Genomic DNA, 23,480 nt, shown 5'->3' on the forward strand with positions numbered 1-23,480 from the left:
AACCAGCATACTTTTTCAAAGTTTACTCGTGATGGAATTGAATCTATTTTTGACTCAGGTTCGCATCGTAATTGCACTGCGTAAAGCATGCTATTTAGAGGTATTTTGCCTGCTTTATTTCAAACCACCAGACTTGCAGTTTGATGTTTGAAATTAACTCTTTAGAAATAGCGCGGCAGTGATGACTATCTGCGCAGCTGTGCCATGCTCTGCATGACCCCGTGTAATGATAAGCCATCAAATTGGGTGGGTATTACTTCCCATGTGTAGATACAGATGTGTTTATTTTCAGGTTTGCTCTACTGCGCGCTCCTCGGCTGTTTTGTGATGGACTAAGCCACAATGTCTCAGCTGTACTACCGCAGATCGGACAACTCCTCGTATCGGGATCGCATCCCGCTGCGTATAGTGCGCGCCGAGTCGGAGCTTTCGGTGCAGGAGAAGTCCTACCTCAGCGCTGTGGAGAAAGGAGACTATGCCAGCGTAAAACAGGCGCTGGAAGAAGCGGAGATCTACTTCAAGATCAACATTAACTGCATTGATCCTCTGGGGCGCACTGCGCTGCTCATCGCCATAGAGAATGAGAACTTGGAGATCATCGAGTTGCTCCTCAGCTTCAACGTGTATGTCGGGGACGCTCTGCTCCACGCCATTCGTAAAGAGGTGGTTGGCGCCGTGGAGCTCCTGTTGAACCACAAGAAGCCCAGTGGAGAGAAACAGGTTGGTTCGTGATATGTACAAAGCATTATAGTAAACATTATAACTCTATTTTAATATTTCATTAAATAACTTCAATCCGTACAACTGTATCATATAGTGTGTTTGCTTGGTTTTGTTTAAGTTGGTTAAAACAGCTGATAAGTGTCTAAATCCAGTTTGAAACCACCAATCTAACCCCCCTCCCCCGGCAGTAGAAATCATGGTAACTGGCAAAGACTAGCAAACCAAATACATTTTAAACTAAATTCGTTTTAATTAGCCCCTACAGCTATAAGAGACTCTGAAAACTGCTTGTGTTAAAAGTTCTGTTCAAAATGTGTTACAAAACCAAGGTCTTGCGTTTTAAGCAATAAACATAAAACCTTTGGTGCTTTAGAGTAGTGCTTTTTCATTTAACAGTCTTGCCTGTCGGTCAATTTTCTCTTAACTGTAATTTGATTTACCTTTAATTGGATGGGAACAGACTGCTGCGGTTCTGATTCAGAAAAATGATAGAAAGGATGAACCAGTGACAAATCACAGCAGCTGCGCGCGCATCTGATCGCTCCCTCTTCAATTCCTGAGAGATCTCTCTCTCTCTCTTCCTCTTGCCTCTATCTATCTTCGTTCCTGCATACATTAATGGCACATTTGTAAAACTTTTTGATATGCAAATATCTGAATCAGCATGACTAAAGACCACAAGAGGGCGAGTGAGTACACAGAAACAGGTTGTTTACTTTGATTTTCTAAACACTGAAACTCTTATGATGATCTAAATGCGTGCCTTTGCGCCTTATCTACGTCGCGTCATGCATTTTTCGGAATTATTAAATAATTTTTTATTATGTGCAATTATATGTTACTTTGTTGTTTCACAAATAATTTTTACGTGTATATTTTACTAATCTATACTGCAGCCTTGCAAGCAAACAAAAGGTGATGTTCCGCGCACATCGACAGGTGGATGATATCAAAGTACCGCGAGAGCAGACTGATATGTATGATTTTCGCGTCACTCTCGCGCTACTTTGATGTATTGTGCCTGTTGGTCAGCGCAGCGCCGCATGAAGTTGAACACACTTTAGGTTTCCCGCCGAATGACGGCTTAAATGGTTGTGTCAAAGGTCTATCGTCCAATAAACCAGCTAAATCCGATGAAATTTGGAGTTACTGCTACTGGTCACTATAGTAGGTAAAAATTATTTTGTTTAGTCAGTGCTTACAATGTAAACATGGAACGGATACCAGGCCTATCGGTTCGTTTTTGCAATCCGTGAATTGACACGCATACTCATCATTTTAAACGGGATTTTTGCAACGGTCTTTCTTCTCTTTTATCAAAATAATACACATGAAAGTTTTATTTGTAACAACATACTTAACATATATAAGCATGAAGTTTACGTAGGCTATCAGAAGGGATGTTCACTTCTTAAAGTTAGTATTAAAGAGCACCTATTTCATTGCTAAAAACGTTATTTTGTGTATTTGGTATTATACAATGTGTTTGCGTGGGGTATGGTTAAAAAACAAATTATTTTTCACATTCCATACATATTTGTAGCTCCAGATTTCACTCTCTTCCTGAAACAAACGGATTTGAAAAGACCCGTGTCCCTGATTGGCCAGCTAATCTGTAAATTGTGATTGGAATAGAGGGTATGCACATGAAGTCACCGTCGGCGAGAGGGACTGCGGTTAAGCCCACTGAGTGGCAAAAGATAGTCTTAGATAGAGCGGCAGGATTTGAGTACAACGTGGGATCGACAAAAACACAGTGAAAACGAGTTGAAATGGGAAAAAGCTGTTGTGCGATAGACTGTACTAACAGATTAACAAGAATTCAGAGCTATCGTTTTACAGACTGCAAAAAACACTAAAAGGAGATGTAAATAGATCGTTCATTCCAACGTCCACAGACCACAGGTGGGTTGATAAGTTGCTAGGGTCACTATCAAGCAGAGGTTTTACTTTCTACTTTAACATAGTTTTTTTCAAGTATTTGTATTTTATCCGTGTTTTTCTTTGGAAAACATACATTCCAAAGCATATTATCATAATTTTTACATTTAATAAATAATGCGTTTTTGTTTTACATTTAATATTTAAGTACATTAACGTACTTTTACTCAAGTAAAAGTACACAATTTTAATGTAATTATGTATTAAATAAATTTTAATATGCAATATAAGAGAATACACAATATGATTATATGCTTTAGAATGTAGTGAAGTAAAGTTTTTCCCAATACAAACACCCTAATAAAGCACAGATGCTTGGAAAATGTAACTAATGTAACTAAGTATTGTCCACCTCTGCTATCAAGTCCAACTAAATTCAATTTAAGCTGATAATAGTCAGTTTTACTGGTATTTTCGCAGCAAATACAATGGAATTCAGTGGGTACCGTCAACTGTGTGCTTGCCATCATTTATCAAAATATCTTCTTTTGTGTTCATCCGAAAAAATGAAATTCATACAGGTTTAGAACAACATGAGGATGAGAAAATTATGACAGATTTTCATTTTTGGGTGAACTATCCCTTTAATTTATTCACTGTATTTTGCTTGTGGATGAGCTTCAAAGTGGCATATTGTAGAAGTAGCTGCCAGCCTTTACATGTTTCAAACTAGCCTTTAAATAGTCAAACTTTCACTGTTGTCACTGTGGGGTCTTTGGCTCTTTTTAAAATATCAGTTGAGACAAATGTGCTAATCACCTCATTCCTTCTATTCTATTCGCTCTCTCTCTCTCTCTCTCTCTCTCTCTCTCTCTCTCTCTCTCTCTCTCTCTCTCTCTCTCTCTCTCTCTCTCTCCATTATTCTTTCTCACTTTTAATCAGTTTTTTTGTGCACGCCGTCTGGCCCTGTTTCTCTCTTTCACACTCTATATTTCTTTCTGTCTTTCGCTCTCTTGTATTTGTCTCTCCCCAAATGTGATGTGATCACGGAGTCCTGTCTGCTAAATGAATAAACGTAAATGTAATAAATGAATGCCACGATGAAAATTACACTAACAAATCGAGCATCCCAGGGGTTTGTATCACAATTTACCCTGTTAACTGGCAACTGTAATGCATCTCACGTAATCAAATCACAAGTGCTTAATACTAATATGATAAGAATCCAAAAAGTTTTCTTATCTGACTGCTCAAACCACATTTTGAATCACATGACCTCTTTCGCTATTGTACCGTAAAGTGAAGGTTTGCCTTCTCATCCTTCAATCAAACATTGCCCAATGAAAGCGTTTTAATTGTGTTGGTTACATGCAGCTTTAAACATGAAGGGTGTAATTTCCACGCCACTATCAGCATCAAACACGTATGTGAACAGAACATCTTTAATATGCCAGTGACACAGATAAAACATTGTGGATAAAAGCATCTGCTAAATGTATCATTTAAACGAATAAATTAGGTGAATAAAGCACATCTGCTCACTTATTATAGGTACTTGACTAAAATAATACAGTGTGAGTTCGAAACATCACGTTTGTGACAGCATTATAATTCAAGCTTATGTTAATGCAGTGTGCCAACTCGCACGTAAATACCGGGTGTGAAAGGCAGTCTCTCGCCCGACTACTTGTGACTGTGACACGAGAGACGTCTATTAAAACTGGTGTAAACAGATCCAATTTTAAAGCTTTATCACATACCACTTTGGCTTCCTGTGCCTGTTTTAGATATTTCAGATATATGCCCAAGTATGGTTTCAAACGTTGTCTTTAAGTATACAGACCGATTTTTCCTTCTCACTTCTTTATTCATGCTGTGAGTATATGTAGTCAAAACCAAAGATTCTGTATTATGCTTATCTCACATATGAATGACATATTCAAGATTAGAAATTTTAGGCTTTTGTTTTTATTTAAGGAAAAGTGACACTCAACATTAGTTAGATTGTTACATTAATTTTAGAGTTATGCTGCCTTCACATGCTAAAGGAAATTTGATAATTCCCAGTTTTGAAGTCATGGTTTCGAGCTTGTTGTGTTCAGGTGCTTTATTTTTAGAAAGAATAAAGGACACTGGGTTCATACTTGCATTCGTGTTATGTAAAAACGTTATGTACAACTTTAGATGTAAGACAATGAATAACCTGAAAAGCGGATAAAAACCTGCCAGCAGAAATCCATCTCTTATTTTTACCATTTTTATAGTTTTGAGGCCCGCCCATTTCAAATTTTTAATACCCAATCCGGAGGTAAACACGACATCGGACGGTGTTTTTGTGCAATTTTTAACCTAGGAAACTCATACTTACGATAATACTGATAGCATGTGAAGAAGGTACAATCAGTAAATTTAAGAAATAACTATATACTGCTAACTATATTATTAGCAGTGTATAAAGACCTTACATAATGAACTCTATTGTTTTTATTATCTTAGAATGAGCTGTTTTTATCTACATACACCGCATGGAAGTCGCCGCCATGCTTCTAGAGTAGCCCTAAACGGGCAAACTGTTTTAAATAGCGCTTTTTGTCCCTACGTTGTCTCAGATGACCAGTGTTGGGGGGGTAACACATTACAAGTAACGTGCATTACGTAATAATATTACTTTTCTGAAGTAATGAATAAAGTAACTCATTACTTTGTAAATGTACACACTAATATTTGGCTTTACTTTAAAAAAAAAGTAATGCAAGTTATTTTTCAGTTTAATTAATTTGACTTAAAAAATTATAATAATGTACTGAGTTAAATTGAACGTAGTTACATAGAATTACGCACTTTATGCGTGCGCGCGTGAGTAGGAAAATATGCCATTTCTGAATGCAGAACTTCTCAGTCATAAAAAACACCTACAAGGCCTGAAAGAGATCAAGCCCCAGCCAAGTAAGAAAAAGTAACGCATGAAGTAACGCATGAAGTAACGCAAAAGTAATGTAAGTATTACTTTCCATGAAATGTAACTAAGTAACGCAATTAGTAACTTTTTTGGGAAGTTAATATTGTAATGCGTTACTAAGTAACTTTGCCCGACACTGCAGATGACAACATGTTTGTCCAGTGGCAGGTACCGTAGCTTCTCATTGCGTTTTCGAAATTAAGGTTGGATGCATTTTGCAATCTCATCTCTAGATGCTGGTAAATAACCCACTAAGCATTGGTCCATGACCAGTTCTGGACATCTATTCGATGTCCAGACTAGGTCCACTATTTGGATGTCCAACCATGACTCTACTTAGATGTCATATTTACGGTCAACATTTGACCTTTGAACTGGGTAATTTTTTTACAGTATTTTTTCCGTTTTTTTTTTAATAACGTCCAAATTCATCTAAATTTACAATTAGTTTACAAATGTATTGTAAAAATTTAAGATATTGGTGGCTTAGTGGTTAGAGAGACTTGTTTGTAACCCAGAGGTTGGTGGTTCGATTCCCACAGCTGGCAGGAAGTGACTAAAGTGTTTCGGTGTTGCAATGATAGTTGCCCAGTATTTGTGTCTGTGTGTGTTCATGACTTGCTGTGGATGGGTGAAATGCAGAGACAATCTTGTTTCTTTTGCTTTATACCCTTTTAAACCCTTTTATACACTTTGATGTTTCCACGATGCTAATGATGCTTATTTAGATTCATTGTCTTGCAGGAAAAATGCTTTTCCCCAGACAAATTTTCTTCAGACTAAAACAAGTTGTTGCTCCTTATGTTTTGTGCCATCCATTCTATCTCCTATTTTATTAAGGTAACAAGTCCTTGGTGATGAAATGCAGCCTTACAGCATTGTGCCTTTACCATCATAATTTGTTCTAGCTATTGGGTTTTTTGTTGTGGGCAATTTCAGATTTGCCGTGCACATATTGCTTTGACCAGAAATGCTCCATCATGGGAAAAGATTTTGTGGTTAGATGAGACCTTTACAACACTGTAATGCTTTTTAAATGTAAACCTTGGCAAACTCGAAATTGTTTTTCCTATAGTTTTTCTCAGCTCTCTGGGTCCTTCAAAATGACAACTGGCCTCTCTGGCAAGTGTTTTTTTTATTTTGCTTTCTCTATGCAGTGTCAGGGTTTTTTTAGTTGCTCCCACTTCAAGCGGTTTAACTAGCACTGTATCAAAACACTTGCTTCACACCTTTTCCCAAATTGTACATTTTATTGTTATTTGCAGTGCTCTTTAGTACTTATTTTTCAGATGCATAATTGAAATAATGAACTCTTAATAGTGGGGTTTGTATTCAGAAAAAGCCAGTATTATTTTAATGATGCTAAATTTAAGGCAGTTGCGTCCTCATTATGGCAAATGTGTTTCATCTTCTTGTCCTAAGTATTAATTCAATATTATGCACATTTAAATATTACAATATGTTTTGTAACATATTGCAAGATCAAAATTCAGAGATAGAAAAATTTTATACTCTGTTAGTAATACCATTCACTTCAACTTTATCCATAGGTGCCGCCCATATTGCTCGACAAACAGTTTTCCGACTTCACTCCCGACATTACCCCCATCATTCTGGCTGCTCACACCAACAACTACGAGATCATCAAGATGTTGGTTCAGAAAGGCGTGACTGTCCCCCAGCCCCACGAGGTACGCTGTAACTGCGTGGAGTGCATCTCCAGTTCGGACGTGGACAGTCTGCGGCACTCGCGCTCCCGACTGAACATCTACAGAGCTCTGGCCAGCCCCTCTCTTATCGCCCTGTCCAGCGAGGATCCGTTCCTCACCGCCTTCCAACTCAGCTGGGAACTCCAGGAGCTCAGCAAAGTCGAAAACGAGTTCAAGGCCGAGTACGAAGAGCTGTCCCGTCAGTGTAAATGCTTCGCCAAAGATCTCCTGGATCAGACCAGGTCCTCCCGTGAGCTGGAGTTGATCCTGAACTACCGTGATGATATCGACCTACTGCAAGATGAGCCCACCAATGAGCTGGCTCGCCTGAAATTGGCCATCAAATATCGACAGAAAGAGGTAGAGATTATATGATGTTTGATGAGCTGTCATTTTTACCATTTTTTTGTTTTGTTTTGTTTTGTTGTTGTTGTAAATAATGACTTCACCATGTGTTTTCAAGAAGGTCCTTTTAGCATGCTGTTTAATTTGTAATTTTAATTTGGGAAACCTATACTGCCTTGTTTTTCCCAAAATGCTGCCATTGTGGGGTCAAATATAACCATTTTCTGAGTTAATTTAACTTAATTTCCAAGTTTGTCCCTTTTTGGCCCAACACTGGATTGAAAAATTACCCAGCATTTTTTTAGGGAACCAGATGAAGCTAAAGCCTCATGTAAACACATTTGTTGTTTATATAAAAGCACTGAAGTGTGACAAGGCCAAAGATTGCTGTGATTTACTTATGCCCCAGCACCATATTAGATCTTATAACAAGATCTGTACATAAACAACACTTGCAGCTTGTTCTTTTCTGACCTGACATGCAGTGTAGGAGAGAGGAGCTCATATAAACTTACTGTAGTGTTGGTTCGTAGCTAATAATTACTTTACTTTTAGATGCATGTGCTAATTTCACGGCTCAGTTAGTATGTGTTTTATATTCTGAAAGCACTTGCTGCTACTGCAGTCAAGTTTTTAATTTGGGTAACATGATAAATGAATCGTAAAAACTATTTGCATGCATAAAAGAAAAACGAAAGTTAAATGCCTAAAAGCAACATAAACACAATGAAATTCTTAAACCATGAAAATAAATTAAAATATATAATTAAAATATTAAGATCAAATTCAAGCAATTGTAAGAGATCAAGGTTCTAATGAGTCATGTTACTGTAATTGTGTGGCCCCCTTTTGGTAATATGAAGGTATTACATCCTCATTTCTTCTGTTGAGTACACACCAAAATATTTTTACATCTTAAAAGATTTTCAAAATGTGATAGGCCACAAACATGAGGATAAAAATTCAAGATTTACCGTTTTGCACCATAAGCCTATGTGGTGTGCCATGATGTGTGAAAGACAACTCACCAAACATAAAAAGATTTTCAACCAGATTCTCGACTGTGAACACAGGAAATCTCGCAAAATCTCACGAGACTTCAGAATAAGCATGACGGACGATGTGCAGGAAAAAATTTCAATGATAGTGTTTGGAATGATTTTCACAGAAAATTTAAAGGAATATTCCATTTTCTTAAAAGAAAAATCCAGATAATTTACTCACCACCATGTCATCCAAAATGTTGATGTCTTTCTGTGTTCAGTCCAGAAGAAATTATGTTTTTTGAGGAAAACATTCCAGGATTTTTCTCATTTTAATGGACTTTAATAGAGTCCAACATTTAATACTTAACTCAACACTTAACAGTTTTTTTCAACAGAGTTTCAAAGGACTATAAACAATCCAAAACGAGGCATAAGGGTCTTATCTAGCGAAACGATTGTCATTTTTGACAAGAAAAATTAAAAATATGTACTTTTAAACCACAACTTTTCGTCTAGGTCCGGTCCAGCGCGACCTAACGTAAATGCGTAGTGACGTAGGGAGGTCACGTGCTACATATATAAAACGCACATTTGCGGACCATTTTAAACAATAAACTGACACAAAGACATTAATTAGTATCAGTTGACATACAAGTTTCGCGTTCGTCCTCTGTGTCCTCTTGACGTCATGACGTATTGCGTTGGGTCAGCTGGCGCATCACGACCGGATCTACATGACGAGAAGTTGTGCTTTAAAAGTGTATATTTGTTATTTTTTTGTCAAAAATGACAATCGTTTTATTAGATAAGACCCTTATGCCTCGTTTGGGATTGTTTATAGTCCTTTGAAACTCCGTTGAAAAAAACTGTTAATGTTGGGCTCTATTAAAGTCCATTAAAATTAGAAAAATCCTGCAATGTTTTCCTCAAAAAACATAAATTCTTCTCGACTGAACAAAGAAAGACATCAACATTTTGGATGACATGGTGGTGAGTAAATTATCTGGAATTTTTTTTTAAGAAAATGGACTAATCCTTTAAGGGGAAAAAAGAAAAGGGTTTTGGTGAAGTCATGGAGACAGCGGCAACATGGTCTGTACAAGTTCACTCTGCATCAACTTCACTTTGTATGACTGCTTCCGTCTTCCATCATCTCGCTTTCTGATTGGATATTGTTTTGTTTCACATGATAATCTCAAGAGCATGCTCGCATTTGTCCTCGGTGTTCCCCCCACACATCAGGTGTTCTGATCGTTAATATTTAACATGTTTAATTATTACAATTCGCGATCGGAGCGGCTCAGATGTTCTTTCAATCAGGTTCGGACACTTTTAACACACCTTACACAAAGAGAAAATCTGATAAGATAATCTGTAAAACCATCAAGACAATTAGGACACAGCTAGGATTGTCGGAAGGGGGGAAATCGGACAAAAATCTTTTTTATATTTTTGTGTGTACCCAGCATTATTGTGCATCCTCATTTCCTCACATCTTAGCTCCAACTCTTTAGACTGTATGAGGAGGATACACCTTTTTTCACCAATTACAAATTCATTGGAAATGGCAGAACATTCAGCACTGATCCTATAGACCCCTTCACAGTTCACATCACAGGCGGTTCCCACTGCGCATGTCGGGGTCAGAAAAGTCATTACAGCAGATTGAGTTGCGTATTATTCGGTATCGTCAAAAATGCCTACTTGCGTCGTGGGCTGTGAAAATCGCACCAGGTCTGCAGTTAAGTTTTTCGGAATTCCTGCAGAATCTCAAAAAAAAAAAAATACAACATCTGTGGCTGCAAGCAATTAAACTTGCAGACTGGGACAATGCAAAGATCAAAGAGGCTTGTGTTTGTAGTGCTCAGCCCTGTTAGATTAAACTAGAAAGCCTAAATGGTATGAACAGTTTGACCCCATGCTGCGCGCGCACCCGATAGTCATTCAATGTTTACAAACCTTGAAGGGGTCTATAAATTTGTGCTAAATAGCACTAAAAGTGGTTCACTGGCTCGTAATCATGGGGGAACAATTTAAGGTAATATAGTACCTATGTAGAACTATATGATGCTATGTAGAATGGTAGTCGTGCTATAGTACCACTTTGGTACTATTAAGCACCATTTTTTAAAGTGTAGGATCATGACTCTTATCTGATCCATAATTTATCCATGCATTTAAGTGTCTATTAAAATATCACTGATATCCAGGAGCTGGAGCTTGTTTTTATATTAGTTCATCAATACTTTTTCAGATAACTCTCTGCTTGTAATTAAGATAAAAATCTACTGGCCCTTTCAAATTGCTAACATGCTTTATTTTACAACGTTTCCAATCTGTTTAAATGTCCTAAACAATCACAGCTCCCCTTCTCTAAATAGAACAGGGTTTTTATGGGCCAGCTGTAAAAAGTTTGTACATTATGTGATGGTGTGGTTGTCTTGCATCTGCTCTGGCAGGGCATATATATCACAGCTGAGCCTTGTAATAAACTTTCTGTGGAAGGAATGGAAAATAGTGGCACAGGGTTGAGAGAGCACCAAAGCTTAACCTTTGAGGTGAAACATTAAACATTTGGTACTTAAAGAGGTAATAACAAAGACATGCAAGGATCAGGGGTCAGAATCCCCTCGCACATCCAAATACTTTCATGCACTGTAGCATTTACCATCACCTTTACAGCTAAAAGCTCTGTACTACGCTCTAACAAATTTTGGTTGGGTTAAATACAAACCCAACTTTTGGGTTTACATTAACCTATGGTGGGTACCTTCAAACCAAAATGCTAGGTTGTTTGTTTCAACGTCAAATATGGACATTTGTCCATGTTTTACCCTATAATTGGGCTCTGAAAGCCTTATTTATAAAAATACAGCAGTTAAATGAAAACACCACCTTTTTTAAATATTTTACTATGTTCTTACCTCAAATTAGACAAATTAATACTTAATCTTTGTACAGCGTGCCGTGAATGTGTTAGCATTTAGCCTAGCCCCATTCATTCCTATGGCTCCAAACAGGGATGAATTTAGAAGCCACCAAACACTTCCATGTTTTCCCTATTTAAAGACTGTTACATGTAGTTACATGAGTAAGTATGGTGGCACAAAAAACTTTTGTTTGGAGCCATAGGAATGAATGGGGCTAGGCTAAATGGTAACACATTCATGAAGCGCTGTACAAAGATTAAAAGTGCATGCATTAAAAAAAGATAGGTATGTATTAATTCATCTAAGTTGAGGTAAGAACATGGTGAAATATCGAAAAACGTTGGTGTTTTCCTTTAAAATTGTAAAAGTGGTACGTTTTTGTACTTATTGCTGTAGAGTGTCTTTCTGGCACTATAAAGCTGTACACTAAACCAAAATGATTGCTCTGTGTGCTTTATTTTGAGGTAGCATCCTTATCTATTTACTGTCATGGTGTCTTAAAGTACTGTTTTTGTGACATGCAGTGGTGTTGGAGCGGGGAAATAGTTTGCTGCTAATCGGTCCTGACAGTGATTCTCAAACTTGACCTCATCGCTCTCAGAAAGCCTGGCTCTGTTGTAATGAGGATGCATTTGTTTGTAATTTAGTTAGGCGCCCTCCCATTTCCGTTTGCCATTACAGATACTTTGTTAATGGCTTTGGACAGACCTCAGTAGATGAGATGAAGAGAACAAGGCAGAAGGAAAAACGAGCCCTTAAAAAAATAGAGTAAAATTAAAACTGCCGGTCAAGCCAGCACTATCTCACAAGAATTTATCCATATTTGGCTAATTCGTATTAATTCATACCACCACATTCATAAGTTTTTGTACGATTTGCCCCTGTGACATTGGGGTTGGGGGTTGAGTTTCGTTGTTGTTGTTCTTTTCATGAGAATCGTACGTTTGTGCATGAGTAAATTCGTATGAATTCAACGTAATAAGTCAACTCGTAAAATATGTAAGAATTCTCATGAGATCAGGCTAGTCAAGCATATCTTAACGTGGGAAGGAGGGGGTTCAAGCTATTGCATGCATTTTGACTTATTAACACTGTTTAAGAGTTGGATTCCTCATGCTAAACATAAGCAAAGTGTTAAAAAAGCAGTTGGACATGTGATGGAGTATTTCTATGCCGAATGCACTTTCCCAGGGTTTCTCAAAGTTTTTTCGAACATAAAAAAATTATACGATCTTTCAGTGACTATCTTGCTTTATTTCTTTTTTTTGGCAATTTCTGTGGAGGAGGTACAGTGGAAGACCTTATATATGGGCACTAACCGGAATAGCGCACGCACACACAAGCCAAGAGCTGACATGAAATCCACATCACTGAAGAATGGTGTTGTTGTTTGTGAGGGAAATTTAAGCTTGGTTAGCTTTCCAAAGAACACAGCCTTGTGGAAACAATGGACATTTTATGTTTTTCCAGGGTAGTATGTGTATGTTTGTCTAAAGCTGGATTTCGTTGAAATGGGGCGGTCCCAAACGGATCATGAGTCGTAGGCGATAAATAAAACTGCATCAAATGTCTGTGTTCTGTTGGCAATCAGCAAATAAGTGCATATAATATAAATGACATGAACATGTAGGGAATCATAAGTTAACCAGAGATAGTGGGATAATGTTTTGTCTGTGTTGCTTGCTCATGACTCGCTCCACCCTCGAGGGGATCAGGTTTATATGGAAAGAATCGGTAGAGCTGTTCTGTCTTTGGATATATAAAGGATGTAATACTACTCTATAGGTACTCACGATTAAGCTGATATAAGCAGAAACAGCGTGTGTTATGTGAACTTTAATTTACTGTATGTTACATGTATGATGCAAAGAATTTAAAGAGTACACTCACCGTAAAAAACTTCTTGTTTAAGTTTAATCAACTTGAATTTACATTTAATTGAACTTTCTTGACTAGTGAGGAGTTGCTATAAATCATAATCAATAAGTTAAGATAATTCAACTTATTTATTGCAACTCCTTACTAGTCAAGAAAGTTTAAATGAATTCAAGTTGATTAAACTTAATTTATGTGCAACAAGGAATTTGTTTACAGTGTATGATTTTTTTTTATGATAGCTATTGCAAAAATTATAAGCAGATTTAGCCTCACTTTTAAGCAATAGGTGGAGCTGTCACATGGTGATTTTTATTTTACTGTCTCAAAGGGTTGGCACAATTCAGCTTCAGTTCCCTTTTGACGTTTTTACTGTTAATTTCATCAATATGATTTATGGTTTGGAATACTAGCAATCATTTCATATCTTTGGCGCAGTATTTTGCAGATGATCTGACAGACATTTTGGAGAGATAATAATAAATCTATTTGAAGAGTTTGAGCAAAATATGTTGTCGATAAAATTGGCAGTTTTTCCAACCTTGGAATGATGGATAATGTTCTCAACACTTATAAAAAAGATTTTTTCATAGAAAGTGAGACAAGTTAAGACTTTAAGGGAAAACACCAGTTTTTCAATATTTTACTATGTTCTTACCTCAACATAGATGAATTAATACATACCTATCTTTTTTCAATGCGTCCACTTTTAGTCTTTGTATGAATGTGTTGGTATTTAGCCTAGCCTCATTTATTCCTATGGCTCCAAACGAATGTTTTATTTTGTGCCACCATACTTACTCATGTAACTACTCATGTAACAGTCTTTAAATGGGGAAAAAATGGAAGTGTTTGGTGGCTTCTTAATTCATCCCTGTTTGGAGCCATAGGAATGAATGGGGTTAGGCTAAATGCTAACACATTCACGACGCGCTGTACAAAGATTAAAAGTGCATGCATTGAAAAAAGATAGGTATTAATTTGTCTAAGTTGATGTAAGAAAATAGTAAAATATTGAAAAACTGTGTTTTCCTTTAAGTCAAAGATTTTTATGATATAGGTGGTGACCACTTATTGTATCTGGTTCTTTTAGTTTCAACTGTTATTTGATGTCACACAAAATTTTACTAACAGTTATAACCCAGTAGCAATGTCATGTTAACAGTTATGGTGTTCCTTTAGGTTTAATGCTTATACATCATATGCAGCCTATAGAAATTGTTACAGTTTTCTGGCATAATCAAAACTCTTATATACTGATCAAGAAAAGATTTGGTTGCTCACGCGCCAAACCACCTGTTCATACTTCAAGGACGCCATGTGATTTGTATTCGTCTCTGTTTATTTCTTTCTCAGTTTGTTGCACAGCCAAATTGCCAGCAGCTGTTGGCCTCTCGCTGGTATGATGAATTTCCTGGCTGGAGGAGACGTCACTGGGCGGGCAAATTTATCACCTGTGTCTTCATCGGCCTGCTCTTCCCACTGCTCTCCCTGTGTTACCTGGTGGCACCCAAGAGCCGCTACGGTCTCTTTATTCGGAAGCCCTTCATTAAGTTCATCTGCCACACAGCCTCATACCTGACCTTTCTGTTCCTGTTGCTGCTGGCCTCCCAACACATAGTGTCCAACAATCCCGATCGACAGGGTCCAAAGCCCACTACTGTGGAATGGATGATCCTACCTTGGGTTCTAGGTAAGCCCAGATTTTTGCAGAATTGTGATCCTGTCTGTAGATTTGGAGCATCAAAGTTTGATTTCAGTCATTGATTTCATTTCAGTTTTAATCTTTGACATGCCCGTATTCAGACATTGAATTAGGTCCTGAATATTAAAACTAACCTTGACATGTTCAGAGTAATTGGATGCTTTACAAATTTTAAGTTACACATTTACACATTACACATCTTAAAGAAATTTACATTTAAGCAGTTTCATTATATTGCTTGTCCTTGGAACTTTTTCTTTGTTCTTCTTAGACCAGAGAACCATTAAAGTCTTTGACCAACACAATTTTTTGGCCACCCTCATAGGTTTCATATGGACAGAGGTCAAGCAGATGTGGGATGGTGGATTTCACGACTATGTCCATGACTGGTGGAATCTCATGGACTTTGTGATGAACTCCTTGTACCTTGCAACCATCTCATTAAAGATTGTTGCATTTGTCAAGGTATTTGTCATGATTTTTGGAAATGCGTTTCATACCTTTAAAACATATTTGGAACAATACTAAGGATTTGAGTTATTTTGACATGTAGATGGTTACCAACTAAATCTATCTTCTGTACTAACAGTATAGTGGTTGCAAACCCAGGGAAACTTGGGAAATGTGGCACCCAACACTGGTGGCTGAAGCGGTGTTTGCCATTGCCAACATCTTCAGCTCGCTGCGCCTTATTTCGCTCTTCACGGCAAACTCCCACCTAGGTCCTCTGCAGATTTCATTGGGTCGGATGCTCTTGGACATCCTGAAGTTCCTGTTCATCTACTGTCTGGTGCTTCTGGCATTCGCCAATGGACTCAATCAGCTCTACTTCTACTACGAGACCAGCGATGGGATGAATTGCAAGGGCATCCGATGTGAACGTCAAAACAACGCTTTCTCAACGTAAGCTTCATGCATTTACCCTAATACTTCATGGGGCGGTTTCTCCAGACAGGGCTTAGTAAGTCTAGTCCAAGACTAAAATGCTGTCCTAACGGAAATCAGCTTGCACTGAAATATAAAGGTGCCATTATTTTGTCTCAACATGCACACCAGTAATGTGTTTTGTAAGGTATGTTTGTATATTATGTCATAATATAACTAAGGTCTACTCCTGGATTAATCTAAATCGGAAAACCGCCCCCATAAGTTTACACTTCAACAGTATTCCTAGTCAATGATGTCGACTGCATCACTTCCTTTCATTTTCCATCAACAACATTGTCTTGTGCTAAGTACTTTACATTCAGACTTTAGACCATAAAGTGGCTTAAATTAAGTCATAAATGCTCACAGTTTAGTTCATCCGTAACCACTCATCCTAACTGACTTTTCCTTTGTTTTGTAGGCTGTTTGAGACCTTGCAGTCTTTGTTTTGGTCTATTTTTGGGCTGATCAGTCTGTATGTGACCAATGTTAAAGCTGACCACAAGTTCACAGAATTTGTGGGTGCCACCATGTTTGGTACTTATAACGTCATCTCCTTAGTGGTCCTTCTTAATATGCTGATCGCCATGATGAACAATTCCTATCAACACATTGCTGTAAGTTCTGCCTTACAATTTTGGATGCTTTAGTAATGGATTTCTAATCTTTCTGTACATGCATTAACTTTCATTGCAATTGTATTAAGGCTGTTTTTATCTTTTTTATTCTTCTAAGGTGACTGAATTTATAACTTGACATATATTTTGGTGTCCCACTGATAATATGCACAGTTCTTAATAGCTGGTTATAAACTAAAAGATTCTGCCAAGAACGTAAATGCCAAATATAATTTCTCAGTAATGGCCTGCCTCTTACATCTGATCTGTTCTGGTTTTACTAAAGGACCACGCTGATATTGAGTGGAAATTTGCCAGAACGAAGTTGTGGATGAGTTATTTTGAGGAAGGAGGCACCCTACCATCTCCTTTCAACATCATCCCCAGTCCTAAATCCATATGTTACCTGATCAAATGGATTAAGGTGCATATTTTCAAGAGGAGGTCAAAGCGGACTGAGACATTTGGGGCATTAGGGGTGAGGTTTATTGAAAAACTGTGTTCTTTATGCGTATATGCATATTTTTCTTTTAATTTTAATACATTTGCATAAAAGTAAGAAATCATATTTAAAAGATTGTTCTATAATATTTAAAATCTGTCATTATTTTTTTAACTCTTCACCGTTTATTTAATCCAAACATGTATGACTGTCAGAAATCCATATTAACTCTTTCTCCGCCATTGACGAGTTATCTCATTAATTAAGAGAAAGCATTTGCATTAAAAAAAACGTGTTCCTGAATGATTATTTTTTTATGTTAATCTGCAATACCGCGAAATCACACTTACCCGATTCATGAATGAAACTCAAGCTAAAACGTTATTTACTAATTTTAAACTTTGTGTATGTTTTGATAATTATTCTGAATCTGATATCTAACAAAATTCCTTAACAAAATTGCAATTATTTCAGCTTTTTGCTAAAAAATAGTTAGGGATGCACCGATAGGATTTTTTGGGGCCGAAACCGATTCCGATTTAAACAGACAACTTCTGGCCGATACCGATGCCGATACCGATATTAAACACCTGTATACAATACTATACAGTTGGTCTATTAGCTAGTTTATTTCTGCATCAAATTATTTTTACAGAACATGGATTGGATCTAATTAACATCCAACTGACCAACATAATAAGAGAGGCACAAATTAAAACAAATATAATAAGACAGCATGACAACCTCCAAACCTGGTTTTTGCTATTCAGCATTTATTTTATTAACAACATTAACTCATTTTTTACATAAAATGGATTTCTTTATGCACTTAATTAATAAACAATCGGTATCGGCCTGTCTCGTGCTATTGCCGACATGCCGATGGTTTCAAATTCATCAAAAATCGGCCGATAAATATCGGTGGCCGATACATTTTGAAGAAAAATACCCATATTTAAGACTTTATAAATAGAAAAAATATATAGATAGGATGAAAGTTTTTTCCCATTTTGTTTGTTTGTTTGTTTATTGTTTGTTTGAAAGCAGAGGGTCTGTTCTTTCATTTGATATATTTGTATGTTTAAATATTTTTAGAAGACAATTTTCTTGGAAGGCATTTTGTGAAACTTTTTAAAAAATGGCTGGCGGGGAATGAGTTAATTTTTTATCATTCATTTATTTATTTATTTTATTTATTAGTTTTTTTTTTTGGTCAACAAAAAAAATTCAATTTGCATCATTTTGCACATGAAAACATAAAAAATTATAAGTACAAACATGCATATACACGTACACAACCTTACAAAATAAAATAATTACAATATCATTCAAAAGAAAAAAGTTTTTCATTCATTGGTATTCAATTTTTGTGTTTCACATTAAAAAAGTTGTATGGGTTTGAAACAATAGGTTTATAGTTTTTGGAACAGTTTTATTAGAAAAATTATTTATTAAATATGGAAATGTTTGTAATCGAATTTTCAAAGATGTTACTGTAATGTTCAGTGCCGGTCCTAGATGCTGGGGGGCCCTAAGCAAAGCTTTGTGGGGGGCCCTCTGTTAGTGTGCATTCAGTCCCTGATAGCACACATACATCTCGGAGACGTCTATTTGATGTCTGCGTTTACATCTGCAAGATGTCTTATTTAGATTGTTTTCTTATCTGCAATACGTCTGTGAGACGTCTCCCAAAAGATGTCATATAGACATATTGAAGATGTTTGCAAGACGTTTTTGATTTAGAATGTATGTAAAGCAGCTCTTTTCCTTTATAAGATGTTTTTACACACCAGATGTATTCCAGATCTCCAGATCTTTACCTAACTAACCACATAGTGTATTATCTTATAGCTGTATATTATTCCCATATGCACATTACTTTGAAACCCTGACTGATAAACTTGCTGATTATAACATGAAACATGTATTTGCTGTAAAGTTGTTTTGACTTAAAATGTGTTGTGAGAAGCACTAAAAAATTTACCTGATCTAAATGAATGTAATGAATCAAATTAAATTAAATATAAATACATACTGTTAATACACAGGGGTTAAATTGGGATTTGTTATGTGGGTGGAGGGCTCTGTGGGGAGGGGTACTTTGAGGGGTAACATGTTTAATACTGATGACAGCAAAGCCACTGGTGTGTTTCAATGACATTCTGGACCTCTGATAGGATTTAATAAGTTTCAGCTTTAAAAGAGCATTTCACCCATAGAAACATTAATCTTTATTGAAAGTGTGTCATATTTGACCGAGAAAAGGGGTGTTTGTAGTCTTACTCCCTCAACAAAGACAAAATTATGATTTTTACATCATTGAAAGAAGGAAGTGCAACACTGAAATCTGTATTTCTCCTGTCTCAGCGGCAACTGAGAAAATTATGCATGACCATTCAAAAAACATGACTGGGGTTCTAACGATACAAAGCTTAATGCAAATGGGTGAAGTGTCCCTTTAAAGCTGTCCCAGAGGTTGACCCCAAATATTTTTAAAAGAGTGTCTGATTTTAAATATTGCAAATCTATGAGTTTGACACCCTATATCCATTTGTTGCACATGCCATTATGCACAATTGACCAAACTTTAAAGGAAGTTAAAAGAATCAACCTCCTTAAATAATTCTAGGCATAAGATGCCCAAAAAGACTCAATTAACAAGAAAAGGTACAACACACAGTACTGTATCAGCAACATGTCTTATAAATTAGCCATAGAGATTCCCTATGCTGGTCAGCAGCTAAAACAATCATATAGTTAGGTTTGATTTGTGTAATAAAAATACATTATTGTACTGTAATTACTGTAATTAAACGAGGGACATATACTTTAATCCTTTACAAATTTCAAGTCTTCTATTAAGTTTTCTCGACGTGGGCACCATTCTTACCTCTCTCTCTCTCTCTCATGAAATTATCCTGCGCGAGAGCGCGTTCTTGAAGTTCAAAGGGAAAAGCGCATGTTTCCGCGGCAATTGCGTCGCCCAATTCACGTTATTTGCATCGCCCCATGCTCGGGCGCGTGTGGATGCGTCTTTGCATTGACTGTAATCTGCTCGTGCAAATCCTTTATCTTGTTCCCTTGCTTCACGTTTCCCCCTTTATTCTGCCCCAGACGGATAGCTTCGTTTTAAAGCAATGGTGGGCATATAATATGCACATCGTTACCAAATCACTCTTCTGCGTCATGCACGCGGCCGTTTCTGAATTTGAAGGCTGCAACCTCCGGATGTCGCATATGCGCGCTGCATACGTCATCAAGCCTGATTTATTTAAGTCAAATAAGCATTTCATTTGCAAGTCATAAGCATAATATAACAATTAACCATTAACTAAGAATAATAGTCAACATTATAATTGTTAATATTCTGAAATACGTTTTTATGACGCATATGCAGCCTACAAATGCGACCTCTGAAGGCTGCAGCCTTCGGATTGAGAAACTGCCTGCATGTTGTCCGAGTATATAAGTGATTTAAGAAATCATTACGTTTTTTTAAAAACCCGCATAAATTGGGAAGTTTGCAAATTATTTCAATTATAGCGACTTGTTTTCATTAAACATAATAATAATTTTTATTTGGTATAATAATTTTAAATAATTCTGAGATCAAGGGGGCCCCCTAGTGGTGCGGGGCCCTATGCAAATTGCGTAATTTGCGTATAGGAAGGACCGGCACTGGTAATGTTGTAAATCACAGAAATACAATTACTAATTTAAGAAATGTTCTTATTTTTGCCATTTCAGAGAAGGGCTGCTGAAAACCTGAGACTCAACCACCAATACCAGGTATTTTCTATTTTTAGTACTGTTTCTCTACAGGGAATCCGTTTTTAATCATCATTATTATCTCTAATATACCCTAGTTAATTTTTCTCTATTGTTTAAAATGCAGGAGGTCCTGAGAAACTTAGTAAAACGCTATGTGGCTGCTATGATTCGAGACGCCAAGACTGAGGAGGGGCTCACAGAGGAAAACTTCAAAGTAAGCTTGGAATTATTATCTAGAACAACAAAACTATTTATCACACTGATTTAAGAGCAAAAGTACACCAAATACCATTTTGCTTACGCTATGTTTCACTGGCTTTTAACAACCTACACGGCAGTGATCTTGGACTACATACTGACACCTGTTGGTGTGAATGCTGCATTACGCACAAATTAAAACTCACTGTTGGATTTACCAATAATTCAATTATTCTGCAACCAAAGTGGTTTAATAATATCAGGTTATTGAGACAATATGAATATTACTGGGCATGTGATGTCAGCCACCATAGGGAAGGGCTAACCTTATGTAGAATTAAACACCTTTGTCTTTGTCATATGATACACTTACAGAAAAAAATAATAAAAAATGGTCCCTTTCTCTTGGGCAGTTCCCTTTTAAAAGGTCCTAATATGTGCCATTTAGGTACAGATATGTATACATTTGATCTGTACCTATATGTACCTCTGGGGTACTAATATGAACGCTTTAATTGCCAATGTGCACTATTTTTCTGACAGTGTACATGCATCTTAAACATATAGTAGTGTTTGTTTCTCATTATTGGTATAAATATCATCAGGCTGAGCACTTTGTGTCAAAAATTAAATTAAAGAAGTAATTGTGGACTCTCAACTTCAACAGGAGTTAAAGCAGGACATATCGAGCTTCCGTTACGAGGTCATAGGAATGATGAAGGGCAACCGAAAAAGTATTCGCGCAAGTCAGAGTCCTGACACAGAAGCTGTTAATGTGCCTCATTCCGACTGTTTATCCCAATATTCCTCAGCTCCAAAGCAGAGCATTAAACCAAATTTATGTGACGTTACCATAGTTCTCCAACAGCAAAAGTCTGAAGAGGCGAGGCGAGACTCTCTCAGCTGTCTGGCTAACGGCTCAGCGGTGGCTTTGGCCGACCCCACACCTGAAGATAAAGCCAGGAAAGACTTCCCCAAGGATTTCTCGGATTTCGGGTTGTTCCCAAAGACGCGAAAACAAACTGGTCTTTTTCTCAGCCCAAATAAGATCTACTCACTCGCTGAAGAGGTAAGGGAAACCGATTCTGACAAATTGAACTGGATAGGAGATGAACCGGTTGAGAAGCCTTTGGCAGGAGAGGTTGATAAAGAAAACAGAGAATCGAAGTACCTGATGGTGGACGAGGAAGGTATGCTAGAAGATCAAGAGAAAGATGAACACTAGATTAACTGTGTATGTACTTTAACAGAGGATTATTTAAATTACAAATCTGAAGGATTTGCAGTGTCAGAGATGGAGCTTTTGAGGTGTAGATGGACCAAGTCGCTGGATTTCCAAAAGGTTTGAGGTATCAGAAGATGCTGTTTCGGACTAGATGCCAGCATGTGAAAGCACTATATAAGTACTTTATAATTTAATTTTATTTGGCACATTTGAGCTGCTGCCACCATGTTGATTTTAACTGTATACCATTCCTGCACTCATTTTAAGTCATTTTTAAGTCAAAATTACAATCAGAGCAATTGTTGATTGGGTACATTGGGTACATTTAAAATATTGTTTGCGACATAACCGCTAATATAGGTTTATCAAGTCATTATTTAAAAAACGGCAGATTATTTATGCAGATTAAATGAATTGCATTTAGTTACGTTGCAAATGTATATGACACAGCCATTTTGCTTACAACTATGCAATAAAAGTATAGAATTATGTATACATATCTCAGATTTGAGATTCAAATATGATTGGGTTTGCTTAACCAGATTTCTAAGCATGATCCACAATATTGTAAAGCTAGATAGTCGTCTCTCTTCAAAGCTCAAAAATAGCAGGTTTGCCTGACTGTAGCGGACTACTTGACAATCAATACATCAACCATGATTATTTAAAAAATAATAAAATCTCACTCCCCTTGTGACATCTTGCAGGTTCAGATTTTTTGCACTGCGTCTTAACTGTTTCGCAATAGCAAGCCTATTCAATTATTTCTCAATATTTGGGGGGAAATTTTCAATTTAAAGGGATGGTTCACAAATTCTGTCATTATTTACTCGGCCTCGTGTTGTTTTAAACCTGTATGATTTTTTTTCTTCTGATGAACACAAAAGAGGATGCCTTGGTAAATGATGGTGGGCGCGCGGCTGATTTTAACCATTGACTTCCATAGTAGGAAAACAAATATGATGGAATTTAATGGGTACAGTCAGCTGTGTGCTTTCCATCATTTATCAAAATATCTTCCTTTATCATAATACTTCCATAATATTTGTTTTTCTACTATGGAAGTCAATGGTCACTATCTGCTGTGTGTTTACCAACATTTATCAAAATATATCTTCAAACAGGTTTAGAACAACATGAGGATGAGAAAATGACAGAATTTTCATTTTTGGGTGAATTAACCCTTT

At 36.9% G+C, this 23,480-nt stretch overlaps 1 protein-coding gene across 4 annotated transcripts; it reads left to right on the plus strand.

Moving 5' to 3' along the window:
* Positions 1 to 342: 342 nt before the first annotated feature.
* trpc4b (transient receptor potential cation channel, subfamily C, member 4b) lies at positions 343 to 22,988 on the plus strand. 4 transcript variants are annotated; one of them, XM_073862728.1, is made up of 10 exons: positions 343 to 720; positions 7,114 to 7,632; positions 14,765 to 15,101; positions 15,439 to 15,578; positions 15,703 to 16,016; positions 16,462 to 16,657; positions 16,944 to 17,135; positions 20,847 to 20,888; positions 20,995 to 21,084; positions 21,736 to 22,988. In XM_073862728.1, the coding sequence occupies exons 1-10, from the start codon at positions 343 to 345 to the stop codon at positions 22,291 to 22,293; spliced, it is 2,766 nt and encodes a 921-aa protein (XP_073718829.1). In that variant the 3' UTR covers positions 22,294 to 22,988. The 4 variants fall into 4 exon arrangements, with proteins under 4 accessions (XP_073718829.1, XP_073718832.1, XP_073718830.1 ...); XM_073862731.1 differs by lacking the exon at positions 343 to 720 and adding an exon at positions 1,278 to 1,412; XM_073862729.1 differs by lacking the exon at positions 343 to 720 and adding an exon at positions 1,749 to 1,890.
* The last annotated feature ends 492 nt before the right edge of the window (positions 22,989 to 23,480 follow it).

This window comes from Misgurnus anguillicaudatus, chromosome 24 (genome assembly GCF_027580225.2).
Source record: "Misgurnus anguillicaudatus chromosome 24, ASM2758022v2, whole genome shotgun sequence".
Taxonomy (NCBI): Eukaryota; Metazoa; Chordata; class Actinopteri; order Cypriniformes; family Cobitidae; genus Misgurnus; species Misgurnus anguillicaudatus.

Excerpts from the sequence above, each read along its gene's own strand:
- trpc4b (XM_073862728.1), top strand. The coding sequence starts at position 343 with ATGTCTCAGCTGTACTACCGCAGATCGGACAACTCCTCGTATCGGGAT. Across the intron at positions 721-7,113 it reads AGCCCAGTGGAGAGAAACAG|GTGCCGCCCATATTGCTCGA; the intron begins GTTGGTTCGTGA and ends CTTTATCCATAG. Across the intron at positions 17,136-20,846 it reads AGACATTTGGGGCATTAGGG|AGAAGGGCTGCTGAAAACCT; the intron begins GTGAGGTTTATT and ends TTGCCATTTCAG.